The sequence below is a fragment of the Rattus rattus genome, chromosome 2, assembly GCF_011064425.1.
Source record: "Rattus rattus isolate New Zealand chromosome 2, Rrattus_CSIRO_v1, whole genome shotgun sequence".
Lineage (NCBI taxonomy): Eukaryota > Metazoa > Chordata > Mammalia > Rodentia > Muridae > Rattus > Rattus rattus.
The window spans coordinates 171,155,036-171,167,805 of record NC_046155.1 but is presented as its reverse complement, the minus strand read 5'-3'; the positions used below and the strand labels follow the sequence as shown (position 1 = coordinate 171,167,805).

The 12,770-nt window shown below is 53.6% G+C and overlaps 1 protein-coding gene and 1 pseudogene across 2 annotated transcripts in view; both read right to left on the bottom strand.

The window, feature by feature from the left end:
- The window catches only part of Mark4 (microtubule affinity regulating kinase 4), a 31,228-nt gene extending 28,626 nt beyond the window's left edge, over positions 1-2,602 (bottom strand). For both annotated transcript variants that reach the window (XM_032894288.1, XM_032894289.1), the window contains exon 1: positions 2,237-2,602. In XM_032894288.1, coding sequence (XP_032750179.1) covers positions 2,237-2,287 — 51 coding nt within the window. In that variant the 5' untranslated portion in view covers positions 2,288-2,602. The remainder of the gene's footprint in view (positions 1-2,236) is intronic.
- A 2,034-nt stretch (positions 2,603-4,636) lies between these two features.
- Positions 4,637-4,781, bottom strand: LOC116894966 (annotated as a pseudogene).
- Between the last annotated feature and the right edge of the window lie 7,989 nt (positions 4,782-12,770).

The window sequence follows — 12,770 nt, the reverse complement described above, 5'->3', positions numbered from 1 at the left end:
CAGGGGCAGAAGCTAAAATTGGCCCGCACCACCAGCTGGCCCGGATCCCTCCTGACCGACAGACTGGTGCCTGAACACTGCGCCTGTTGCTAGGGAACATAGGGAAGCCGGCCCGGTCTCCACAGCTCTATTAGTTGGTGTAGAAGAATGTGACCTTTTGTGGGTATCACAACGGACAGCAGGTAGCAGGGGAGGGGTCTATAACCTCAGACTGCAGAAAGAGACCGATGTCACTCCAGACGAGACAAAGTTATCTTCATAGACTGGAGTCAAAAGACAGAACGAATCACCTCAGTACCCCCACTACACCCCAACAATCTCAGGAAGGCAGGGGAGAGGCTCAGAGAGGTGAGGTCACTGGCCTGAGGTCACACAGCAGTGCGATGTGAATCTGAGTTTATTTGAATAATTAAGGTAGCGATAATCACAACATGTGACCCGAAGAAGTCCCTGTCAGGGAGGTGCCCCCATCAACCCACTGACAAGGAAACTGAGGCTGGAGCAGACTCTGGGAGCTTGTCTGACGACTAAAGACAGCTGTAGTTGAGAACACACCGCCTTCTGACTCAGATCCCCAGTCATGCCAGCAGCCAACAGCCATGAGCGCCGCCTATGTACCAGCCTTCACCCACATGTCTCCGGTAATTCTTTGGGGGACTCAAGTCGTTACCCCCCAACCCCTCCAACACACACACACATACTTTCCAAGGCCGGAATCAGGCTCAGAGAAGGAAGCCTCTTCAGGCTTTACAATGCAATCTGGCCCATGGAGGCAGCATTCGAATCCAAGACTCAGAAACCGGGTTCCTCTCTGGAATGACTGGGGAAACCACAGTGGGTGGGCCTGAGTGAAACCTCCAACTTGAAACCTAGGCCAACAGGGTACAGGGGCAGAGGGGCAGAGAGGCATTATCTGATAGCTACTGTGTGCATTAGAAACAGGTAAAAGCTTCAGGCTGTACTCAGGAGGCAGAGGCAAGTGGATCTTTGTGAGTTGGGCCAACCTGGTCTACATAGAGGAACTCTGTCCAAAAACAAAAGTGTGTGGCTGGGCTGTGTTGAAGGTGGTGAGAGGGTGGCTGGTAGAGGAACCAGCATAAGCGAGAATGGATCGGTGGGCTGACTTAGACACCTGGAAAACTGTCAGAATTGTGGGAAATGCAGGAAGGGGAGCGGGGTCCTGCCTTGCCTCCATGAAGGAAGGAAGACTCTGGCATGGGAAACGGTGCAGCCAGGAGTCCCCAAACCAGAGGATCTGGGCTCAGTAAACTCCCAGATGTCAGGGCTAAAGGCCCAGGCAGGGGGAGGTCAAAGGCATGGGCAGAATGAAGGGAGAAGGGAAGGCTTAGGGCCTGGGGGGGGGGCTTCCTCCAGAAAGCCCAACATCCAGGAAGGAAAGGGGGCTCTAGTTAGAAGGGAGTGTGGGGAGGGGATGAGGAGGTGAGATTGGGGAGTCTCAGGAGGAGCCAGAGTCAGTCTGGCCTGGGGCCTGGAACCCTAGCACAGGATGGGAGCCTGCAGGTTAGAAACCAAGGCTTTCCTTAGGAAGACTGGATGCGCCTGGGTCGCATCTAGGGGACCCCAGAGGCGACAAGGATCCAAGGACAGAGTAGCCTGGCACAGCAGGGTCAGGCTAGGGAGTGGAGACACCTTGAAGGAAGCGGGCAGGGCCCTGGGCCCAGGTGCCATTTGGCTTCCTGGGGGAGGCAGCTCTCAGGAGCCCAAACAGATCTGGGGACTGGCCAGGGCTAGCAGGGAGAGCCAGCACCCAGACTCGACAAGAGGCAGGGAGGACAGCAGGGCCAGGCCGGGTCGGGCCTTGCGAGGGGGATGGGTGGGGGGGGAGACAGGGCTGCGCCTCGGGGAACAGGGGCCCATGCCATCCGGGAAGAGTCGAGGCCAGACTGCGGGCGAGCGAGCAAGCCGGGGACGACCGGGCAGCTGAGGAAGGGAGGGGCTGCCGGTGGGCAGGGGAGGGGGCTTCCTGGAGGGAAGAGACCAGGCGGAAGCGCTCTGCAGAGGGACGGGAGAAGGGTCCAAAGACAGGGGCGCCCCTAGGGGTCGGGCTGGGCTGGGGCTGTCGGGAGGAGGGAGCGGAGAGGCCTCAAAGTCATGGGAAGCGTCGGTCTGGGATGTGGAGCCGGGAAAGGAGTCAAGACTGGAGGGGTCAGTGGTCCGGGAGGGGTTCTATGGCTGGACTCAGCCAGGGTTCCCCAAGGGGCTGGGCCCCACTCACCGTGTCCGAGTTCCGATCGTTGCCCGGGGCCAGCGCCGTCCTCGAAGACATCTTCTTTGGGGTCCCAGGAGGGAAAGGGACAGGGGCGGCCGGGTGGGGGGGGTGGGGATCTCGGGGTCCCCTCTCTTCCCCTCCCCCCCCCAGCCGACCTGGGGACGCGAGCTCAAAAGCTGGGCGCCTTGGACGCCCGAGTCCTCGCTGAGCGAGAGCGAGAGAGGGCAGGACGGGGGAGGGGAGAAGACACAGAGGGTCCTAGTGGCCCCGTGCAAGGGGAACCCGGGGTGCCATCTGGGCAGCGGGCAGACAGGAGGGTGCACGGGCGGGGGCCGGGGAGGGGGCGCGGGGCCGGCCCGGGGCGGCGGCGGAGGGAGGCGACCGAGGGGCTGGGGAGGAAGGGACGTCAGGGGGAGGGGCGCGGTGGGCGGGGTCAGTTGAGACTCCGCCCCTGCCGCCGGCTCTTAAAGGCACAGGCCTGGGCTGGCTCCCGGGTTCTGGGGGCGGAGGCAGGTCTGGGCGTGCCGGTCTCCAGCAAGTTCTCACAAGAGAATCAGAGTCAGCGGCAGAGAGTTGCTGAGGAGAGAGTAGAGGGAGATGTTGAGAGGTGGGAGAGGGGACACACAGACGCGAGGTGGGAAGAAGCAAAGTCACAAAGAGGGACAGAGAAGCCAAGGGCAGAGACAAAAGGATCAGGACAGAAAGGGGACAGAGACAGGGACCGGGGACACACACACACACACACACACACACACACACACACACACACACAGAGAGAGAGAGAGAGAGAGAGAGAGAGAGAGAGAGAGAGAGAGAGAGAGAGAGAGACTGAGAGACAGAGACACAGATACAAAGACAGAACGGAGATAATCAGGTGCCAAGGCAGAGGGAACTAAAGAGACAAAGAGAAACTCCAGGATTGGAAGTCTGCCGAGGAAAGGAATAAAGGAGTGGCAGCAAAAGGAGAAGAGAGAGAGAGAGAGAGAGAGAGAGAGAGAGAGAGAGAGAGAGAGAGAGAGAGAGAGAAGCCTGTGTGCCTGTCATCCTGATTGAGAGAATGGGTTGCAGTGAGTTCTAGACCATACACAGCAAGACCCTATCTCAGAAAACAAAAACCAAAATTGGAGGCAGTCCCTGGGGCGAAGAAGATCAGGGGTTCAAGGACATCCTGAGCTTCAGCCCTGGGTGCAGCAAGGGTAGATAACTGGCCAGCAGCCCCGGCTGTCTCACTTTCCCAGTCTGTACAATGAAGGAGAGAGAGCCTCACTTGCCTGCCAAGATAGCTGGAAGCCCAAACAGGTGTTGACTTGCAGGGGCATACAGACCAGGGGGGGGGGAGGACTGTGCTGAGAACACACAGTGCCTTGTGGGAGGAAAGGGGGGGAATGCATCACCCTGGCCCAGAGCCCATTGTCTCGCTGTCTTAGAAAGTCTTCCTGAGCCTCAGTTTCCCTTTGTGAAAATTAGATGTTACAAGCATGGTGGTATCCTGGAAGGTTTGAAGTTCCAGATCATCCTCAACTCCATAGTGAGTTCAAGACTAGCCTGGTCTCCATGAGACCCTATCAGACAGAATAAAAGCCACAAGAGACAAAGGATAGCAGCCATGTGCTGGAGCTAGCTCGAGCAAGCTGGTTATAGGACTGGCTACTAAGCATAAACACTTTTAAAAGTTAAAAATGAGGTGACACTGTGGTTAAGAACACTGACTGCTCTTCCAGAGGTCCTGAGTTCAAATCCCAGCAACCACATGGTGGCTCACAACCATCTGTAATGGGATCTGATGCCCTCTTCTGGTGTGTCTGAAGATAGCAACAGTGTACTCATAGAATAAATAAATGAATCTTTTGTAAAAAGTTAAATCATGCAAACATGCAAGTAAGAGAATTGTATTGAACTGGGGCAGGGTGCTCTAGAGATGTGGCTGAGCAGTTAGGAGCACTGGCTGCTCTTCCAGAGGACCTGGGCCCAGTTCCCAGCGCCCACATGGTGGCTCATGACCATCTGTAACTCCAGGTCTAGGGGACCTGACACCTTCTCTGGCTTCCCCAAAAACTACAGATGCATGCACATGCTTGTGTGTGTGTGAGTGTGTGGTGTGTGTGTGTGTGTGTGTGTGGACAAATTTTGGAAGTCAGTTGTCTCCTCTCTCTGTGGGTCCCCAGGATCAAACTCCGGTCACCCACCTTAAAGGCAAGCGCCTTCACCGCACCCCGCCACACAGCTAACCCTACTCATTTATTGATTTTGAGACCAGTTATCATATAACCCAGGTTCTCTTTCGTTGAGGTTGGCCTTGATCCTCCTGCCTCCACCCCTGAGGCCTGAGACTGCAGGCGTGAGCACCACACCCAGTTATAGCCAGTTATAGCTCTGGGAGTTGTTTGTTTTTCTTTTGTTTTAACTGAGGAGTTTGAGATCACAAGTCTCCGCTACCACAAATTATGCAGTCAATTTCACATTGGGGAAATCAAGGGGTCAGCAATCCGAAGAAGCCTCGCCCACAGAAATCCACCTTTCAGTCACAGTAACTCCCCTGCCAGTTAAGTGGTTTTTGAGACAGGGTCTCCTTCTGTAGCCCAGACTGACCTTGAACTTCAGGCCAACCTCTTGTCTCCACTTGCCAAATCCCCACAGGCGTGAGACAAACATGATCTCAATATATAGCACAGGCTCACCTCTAGCTTTCAATCCTCCTGCTTCAGACTCACAAGTGCTAGGAATTTGAACCCTCATCTCTCTCTTTTAAATATTTATGTATTCATTTTATGTACATGTGTACACTGTATCTATCTTCAAACACACCAGAAGAGGGCATCGGATCCCATTACAGATGGTCGTGAGCCTCCATGTGGTTGCTGGGAATTGAACTCAGGACCTCTGGAAGAGCAGTCAGTGCTACTAACCGCTGAGCCATTCTCCAGCCCAGAACCCTCATCTCTAAACTGCAGTGATCTCTTTTTTCTCGGTAATAGTGCAGCCAAGGTGTAACCATAAACCAAAGCGCATATACAGATGTCTTAGCAATGGACTTATTACTGTGGACTCTGTGACCAAGGCAACTCCTATAAAGGACAACATTTAATTGGGGCTGGCTTACAGGGTCAGAGGTTCAGTCCATTATCAAGGCAGGAGCATGGCAGCATCCAGGCAGGCATGGTGCAGAAGGAGCTGAGAGTTCTACATCTTCATCTGAAGGCTGCTAGCAGAAGACTGGTTTCCAGGCAGCTAGGGTGAGGGTCTTAAGTCCACACCCATAGTGACACACCTACTCCAACAAGGCCACACCTCCTAATAGTGCCACTCTCTGGGCCAAGCACATACAAACCATCACAATAGATAAAACACTTCAAGCCACCAGGCTGGTGACACATGCCCCGCATCCCAGCACTTGGGAGGCAGAGGCAGGCTGATCTCTAAATTTGAGGTCAGCCTGGTCTACAGAGTGAGTTCTAGGGTAGCCTGGGCTGTATAGTGAGACCCTGTTTTCAAATAAACAAAAGTGGGAACTAGAAAATATTTTTTTTCGGAGCTGGGGACTGAACCCAGGGCCTTGTGCTTGCTAGGCAAGCGCTCTACCACTGAGCTAAATCCCCAACCCCTGGAACTAGAAAATATTAAGGGAAGAGCTCTGGGTGTGTTTCTAGGAGCTTTGTAGGGATAAGATGGGGTCCCTGAGGTGGAATGGTCCAACTCTGGCAGCTGCAGTACTCACAATTACCACCAGGGGGCAGATGGTAGCCTTTCTACTCACTCGGGGTCCTTCTGTTCTCCAAAGATTCCTAAACTCCATTTCCAAGGGGTGGAGACTGAGGCTCACAAAGTGAATGGAGCTTGAAAACGTTACATTTAGTAAAAGGAGCCGGACACAAAAGGTCACACCATACAATATGGTTCCTACGAAATGTTCAAAAGCGGGGAACTTGGCTGAGAAACAGGAGTCCTGGATTCCTGGTTTCCCGGGACTTTGGGAAGGGGGTGGGGGTGGGGGAGCTGCGGGAGTCCATGGATTCTCTTCAAGGAGACGGAGATGTTCTGGAATCGGATGCTAGCCCTTTCTGCTGCAACCCTGTAAGTGCACAAAATCCATTAAACTGCAAGGCATAACCATATGCATTTGGGGCTGGAGGCTGGATGGGTCAGCAGTTAGAAGCACTGCCTGCTCTTACAGAGGACCAGGGTTCAATTCTCGGCAACCACAGGGCAGTGGGCCAGCATTTGTAACTCCAGGTCCAGGGGAACTCTCTCCTTCTAGTCAGTATGGCCCTGCATGTACGTGGTATTTGCAGTCACAAATAAACACAAATAAATAAAGATTACACTTTTTAAAAAGTCAGATTCACGGCACCTGCATTGGAGTGGGCTGGTTGGGGAGTCTGTAAAGAATACAAATATGGACGGGGGAACATGGCCATCATGCACAGGGCCCTGAGTTCAATTCCCCAGCACCCCACAACACACACATACAAAAGAGAGTCAGGCATGGTGACCCATGCCTTCAATCCCAGCACTTGGGAGGCAGGATCTTTGTGAGTTCCAGGCCAGCCTAGGCTACATAGTAAGACTCTGGTCTCAAAGGGAGAAAAAAAAAAAAAAAGACAAATGCAGTTGAGTATATCATCTGATCATAAGCCCACAGAAGAGGCAGAGGAGTGACAGAATCCTGCTACAGAGGTTCTAGCTGTACTGGAATTCGCTCTGTAGACCATGCTGGCCTTGAACTCAGAGATCCCACCTAACTCTGCCTCCCCAGTGCTGGGATTAAATGGGTGAGCCACCACTGCGCCGCTGGCTAAGAGTTACATTTTAAAAGCCATGCCAGGGCTGTCCCACTGGGTCCCCAGCTCTAGCCTCTGGGATCAGTGGAGTTTCCCTTGAGTCCTGTCCCACAGCAGAGGACACAAGAGGAACACACGCTCCCTTGAGACACTATCTACACCTCCATTACTCTAGCGCACAGTTGTGGGCCCCTGTCCAGCTCAGGGTGTCTCCCCTGGGTACACAGGATGATGTTGTTACCTTGGGAGGCGTGAAAAGCAGGCAGGAGGGCGGGCGGGCGGATTCCGGCAAAGCTGGGAGGGGGGGTGAGGGCGGGGACAGGGGCCTGTGGCCCTTGTCACAGCAGGGCCCAACCACAGCCTGACCTAGAAGGGCAGACAGATAATAGGGCCTTCCAGCCCCTGGCCCCAGAGAGGGAGGGGCTTCCTGACAGGAAATTGTCCTCCTCCAACCCCCCCCCCTCAGATCCAAGCTCTCAGCATTCCTAGCCCAAGTAGTCTGGGGACTGGACAGCAAGGACAGAAGGACAGGCACAGACAGAAGGTGAGTGTCGGGGTGAAGAATGCATGCCCCCAACTTCTTCCAAAGATGGGGTGCCCAGAACCCAGAACCCAGCAAGAGAGCTGGGTAAGCAGAGGCAAGCGGAAGGCTGGGTTTGGTGAGTGCTGTGCAGAAGGCAGAGGACCGGTGAGGCCTGGAGGTCTCTGGGGTTTCAGAGAGGTAGGAAGACCTTGTAGAGATCTGGGGAGCACTCATGGCTGAGGAGATAGGGGCTGTTAGGTCTAATACACGCTGACACTCTGATGCTGGATGGAGGACCTCCCCGCCGAGTAGGCATCCAGTGAGGAGGGTTGCACCAACCAGAAAGCCTGGCTACAGGTTCACACCTGCAGGGCCAGTGAGGGCTAGGGAGCCGAGGCTGAGGCAGGAGGCTGACCAGTTTTAACAAGCTTGGATTACAGATTGAAACTCTAAATAAACAAATAAATAGAAAGAAAGGAAGAAAGAAAGAAAGGAAGGAAGAAAGAAAGAAAGGAAGGACTGTCAAAATGGCTCAGCAGATAAAGACGATTGCTGCCCTGAGGAGCTGGGTTCCATCCCTGGGACCCACAAGTCAGAGAGAACTGACTACTGCAAGTTCACATCTGACCTCCACATACGGACCACGGCACCTGTGTCCACACACAAAACTGATTAATTAATCAATTAGGTTAAAATGAAGGGAGAGAGTGAGCTACCGAGGGTAGGATTAGATATAGAGGCTGCTTGCCCCAACTGGCGATGCTGCTGTCGGAGACAGGCTTAAGGATGCTTAGCCTAAAAGGATCAGTTTCCGAACACAGACCTTGGGACTTTTAAAATAATTTTTTCAGCTGGGCAGTGGTGGCGCACACCTTTGATCCCAGCGCTCAAGATGCATAGGCGGGTGGATCTGTGAATTCAGGGCTAGCCTGGTCTGCAGAGTGAGTTCCAGAACATCGGAGACTACAAGAGAAATCCTGTCTAGGGAGGGGAACATTTCCACAGTCCCATGTTGCTCAGGCTGCCCTCAAATTTCTCTATGTCCGAGGATGATCCTGATGCTCTGGTCTTGCCCTCCTCTCCACAGTGTGTGGATTATAGGCCTGCACGGCTGCTGGGGTGGGAATCCAGGGTTTCTTGCAAGCCAGACAAGCACTCTACCAACTGAACCACATCCCCTGCCTTGGCTTTTGATGTTTTGAGCACACGTGACTCAGGTTGACCTCCAGAGTTGCCAGGATTAAAGGCATAGTCTTCCCATTCGGGGTTTGTCTGTACACAGGGTCTCACTCTGGAACCCAGTCCTCAAAAATCTCAAAAGCATGTGGTCTCCGGCTCCAGCTTCCCGGGCACTGGGATTACAGGAGGCTTCGCCACCACACCCGGCTCCGTGCTGGGGCTTGAGGGGTGTCAGGAATTCTGAGGAGGAGGGTTTGGGGAAAGGCTGGCAGCGAGGAAGAGGAGGAGGGGCCGGGAGAGGGAAACGCTGGTGGCCTAGACATCCTGCAGAAGCGGGAGGCAGGGGGCTTGAGCGAGGCTCGGAAGTGAGTCAGGGGCCTGGGCACCGGGAGGCAGCGGAGGGTGTTGGAGAGGGCAGGATGTCGGAGCCAGGTTGCAGAGGGAGGTGTCGGAGCCAGGAAGGGGAAGGGGAGGGGGGAGGTTTGGGGAAAATGCTGTTGCCAGTTCAGGAGTGTGCTGGGAATGTGCTGGGAACAGTTGGATGGGTACCACAGCCAGCTTTGGGAGTGGGGGGTTAGACTGAGTGAGTGGCAGAGAAAGTCTGGGCAGGAGTAGATCCGGTTGGATCCAGCAGTTTCGGTGACGGAGGTAGTTTGTGAGGCTATGATAGCCATTAGTGGGAGGGAGGGAGGGAACCAGGTTCATTACAGTTTGTTTGTGTGCGGTGTGGCCTCACGTGCCACAGTAGGCATGGAGAGGTCAGAAAACAGCTTCTGTAGTTCATGCAGACCTTCTACCTTATGGGTTCTAGTGACGAAACGCAGGCTGTCAGGCTTGAGGGCAAGCGCTTCTACCCACTGAGCCACCCCGCCGTTCTCTCTCCTTCAACTCCCCTTCCCTCCCCAGCCATTTTTGGGTGAGAAGCATACGAAGCCTTCCAGAAAAGGGACGACTAATAAATCGGTGTGTGTGCGTAGTGTGTGCGCACGGTGGGGGGGGCGTGGATTTTACACCCCCATAGGGGCTCTAAGCAAAGCGTCGCTATGGTGACTGCCTCACTGGGGCTAGGGGACCGAGGAGACTGGAGGTTGACAACAGTATGTCTTAGAAACAGAAGGAGGTTTAGAGTCTGGAAGCTGGAAGATTCCCCCTCCCCCAGCCAGCCTCTCATCCTCCAAGGCATCCCATCCACAGGTTCAGACCGCTCCAGTCTCCCCTTCACTTGCTAATCTCAAAACCACCCACGGGTCTGTCCCCTGGGGCAGAAAAAGTGCACATTTAGTGGTTTGTTTACCCAATTAGGTCTGGAATACTACGCAGCCCTTAAACCAAGTGAACCAGAGCGGGTGCGGCTACGCATCCACATCCGTAAGGATCATGAGTTCGCGACCTAAGCCAAGGGAAAGGGAAGTGCCAAATGGCAAAATACAGCCGCTGAAGGCCACGCCCTCTTTTTCATTTTAATTTTCTTATGTGTGCGCATGTCCTGCCTGCATGTATGTCTGTACACCACTTGCATGCCTGGGGCCCAAAGAGTCCAGATTAGGGCTGTTGAATCCCCTACGGCTGCAGTGAGCTGCCATGGGGGTGGTGGGAATCGAACCCAGGTCCTTAGCTAGTGCTCTTGACCACTTAGCTGCCTCTGCAGCCTCCAGCTTTGTTGTTTTGTGAGACAAGATCTCACTCTGAGTCTCACGTTATCCTAGACATCACAGCATCTTTGGCTTTCACCTCAGGGTGACGCTCTATCCTCGGCTTCCCAATCTCTGAGAGCTCCTATGTGAGCTAGTGCACCGGGACATTTACTTTGTTTTTAATACTTTTCTAAACATTTGATTAAGATAGGTACTTACTTACCACTAAGCTCAACCACCTGAGTTAGACCCACATTAGAAGGTGAGAACTGACCACCATAGTTGTCCTTTGACCTCTACATGAGTGCTGTGGCACTCCAGTGGCTGTGTTCACACACACACACACACACAGACACACACACACTCACACACACATAGACACACACTCACACACATAGATACACAGACACAGTCACACAGGCACACACACAGATACACAGACACACTCACACAGACACACACATAGACACACTCACACACACAGATACACAGACACACACTCACACACACAGATACACAGACACACACTCACACACACAGATACACAGACACACACACAGATACACAGATACACTCACACAGACACACACACTCACACACACACACTACTGTTAAAATGGTGACACAAGGCTGAGCTATACCTCGGTGCTCACACGGGCCCAGCATTCGCTAGGCCCCTGAGTCCTATACACAATACTGAAAATCAGTCAACATGAAGGGTCTCTGCGGCTCACCAATGCCCTTGGGAAACAATCCAAGTCCCTTGTCACAGAGTTCAGGTCCTGTGCGACCTGCTCCTCATGACCTCCTCCCCCCCAAGGAATGAACTGTCTGCCTCCTTCCTTCCTTTGTTTCCTGTCAGCACCCATTCCACAGTGCCTGAGCCATGCTCCTCCAAGCCAGGGAAGCAGGCATGAATGACACAGGCCAGTCCCGCCCTCACCAGACTCTCAGTCCGGATCAGACCTGTCCCTAGGCAGGGACAGAAACAGAGAACTCAGGGAGCCCAAGGGATATAAGAGACCCAGCAGTCAGGGGGACTTCCTGGAGGAGGCAGCCTGGGGACTGAGATCCGAATCGTGGAGACTGGGTCCGTGTGGAGGGATAGGCAGACGTGAGACCCAGAGAAAAGGAACCAAAGGATTTATTAGTTCCGGTGAGGTGTACAGCTGGTCGACCCCTGGGCTATGATGGGGGAGCAGCCTGAACAATGCACCAGGGGCTGTGGGGAGCTATAGAAAGTTTGGGAGAGGGAGTTCAGGTTGATGCTGTGTGAAGTCTTCAAAGCTGAGCTGCAAGAGCCAAGAAGCTGAAAGGGCACAGTGATGCACTGCCGTGATCCAGGAAGCAGAGGCAGGAGGACAGGAGTGCGAGGCTAGCCTCGGCCAAATGAATTCTGCCTCAAAAATTAAAAGACCCTTACAGCTGTAGTCACACGAGGAGACTGAGGCAGGAGGATCACCTCATAGGCTACATAACAAGTTTCGGGCCAGCCTGTACTACAGTCTGAAAAAAACCTGAGTGTGGGGCAGAGAAGTGGTCACAGGCTCCAACTGTGAGGTGGACATAGGGATGGATAAAGGACCAGAGACGGAGCTTAGAGGACAGGACTTGGGATGGTGTGAACCCTGTGAGGGCGGAGTCTGGTATAATAGTCGCAGCTGTGTTCCCAATGCCTGCACAGAGTAGATCTTGAGACCTAGGAAGAGTTTTTGTTTTTGTTTTTGTTTTTTTCACAGTGTCTAATATCACATTCAGAGTCTTGTTCATGCTGGACAGGGGTTCTACCACTGAGCCACGCCCCCAGCCCCTCACTGGGGATTCTAGGCACGGGCTCTACCGCTGAGACACGCCCCCAACCCCTCACTGGAGGATCCTAGGTAAAGGCTCTACCACTGAGCTACGCCCCCAGCCCCTCCCTGGGGGATTCTAGTTAGTCAGGGGTTCTACCACTAAGCCAAACCTCCATTATATATTTTTTTGTTTCTCTCATAATTGTTTGTTTGTTTGTTTGTTTGTTAGTTTGTTTGTTTTGAGACTGGGTTTCATCTAGTGTTGCTGGCCTGCAATTCACTATGTAGATCATGCTGCTGGACAGGTGTCAGTCCTCCTGTTCTGACTCCTGAGTGCCGGGATTATAGGGATATATAACTACACACTTCCCTTTTGTCTTAATAGCATCAGCGCTCTCTCTCTCCCCCCTCCTTCTGTGTGTGTGTGTGTGTGTGTGTGTGTGTGAGAGAGAGAGAGAGAGAGAGAGAGAGAGAGAGAGAGAGAGAGAGAGAGAGAGAGAGAGAGAGAGTTTAGTTCAATCTGGCTTTAAAAAATCTTAACAGTGTAGCCAAGGCTGGCTGGTCCTCCTGCCTCCCCCTCCCCAGTGCTGGGATTGCAGAGGGCTACCGCCACAACCAGCTTTGTCTTCCTAA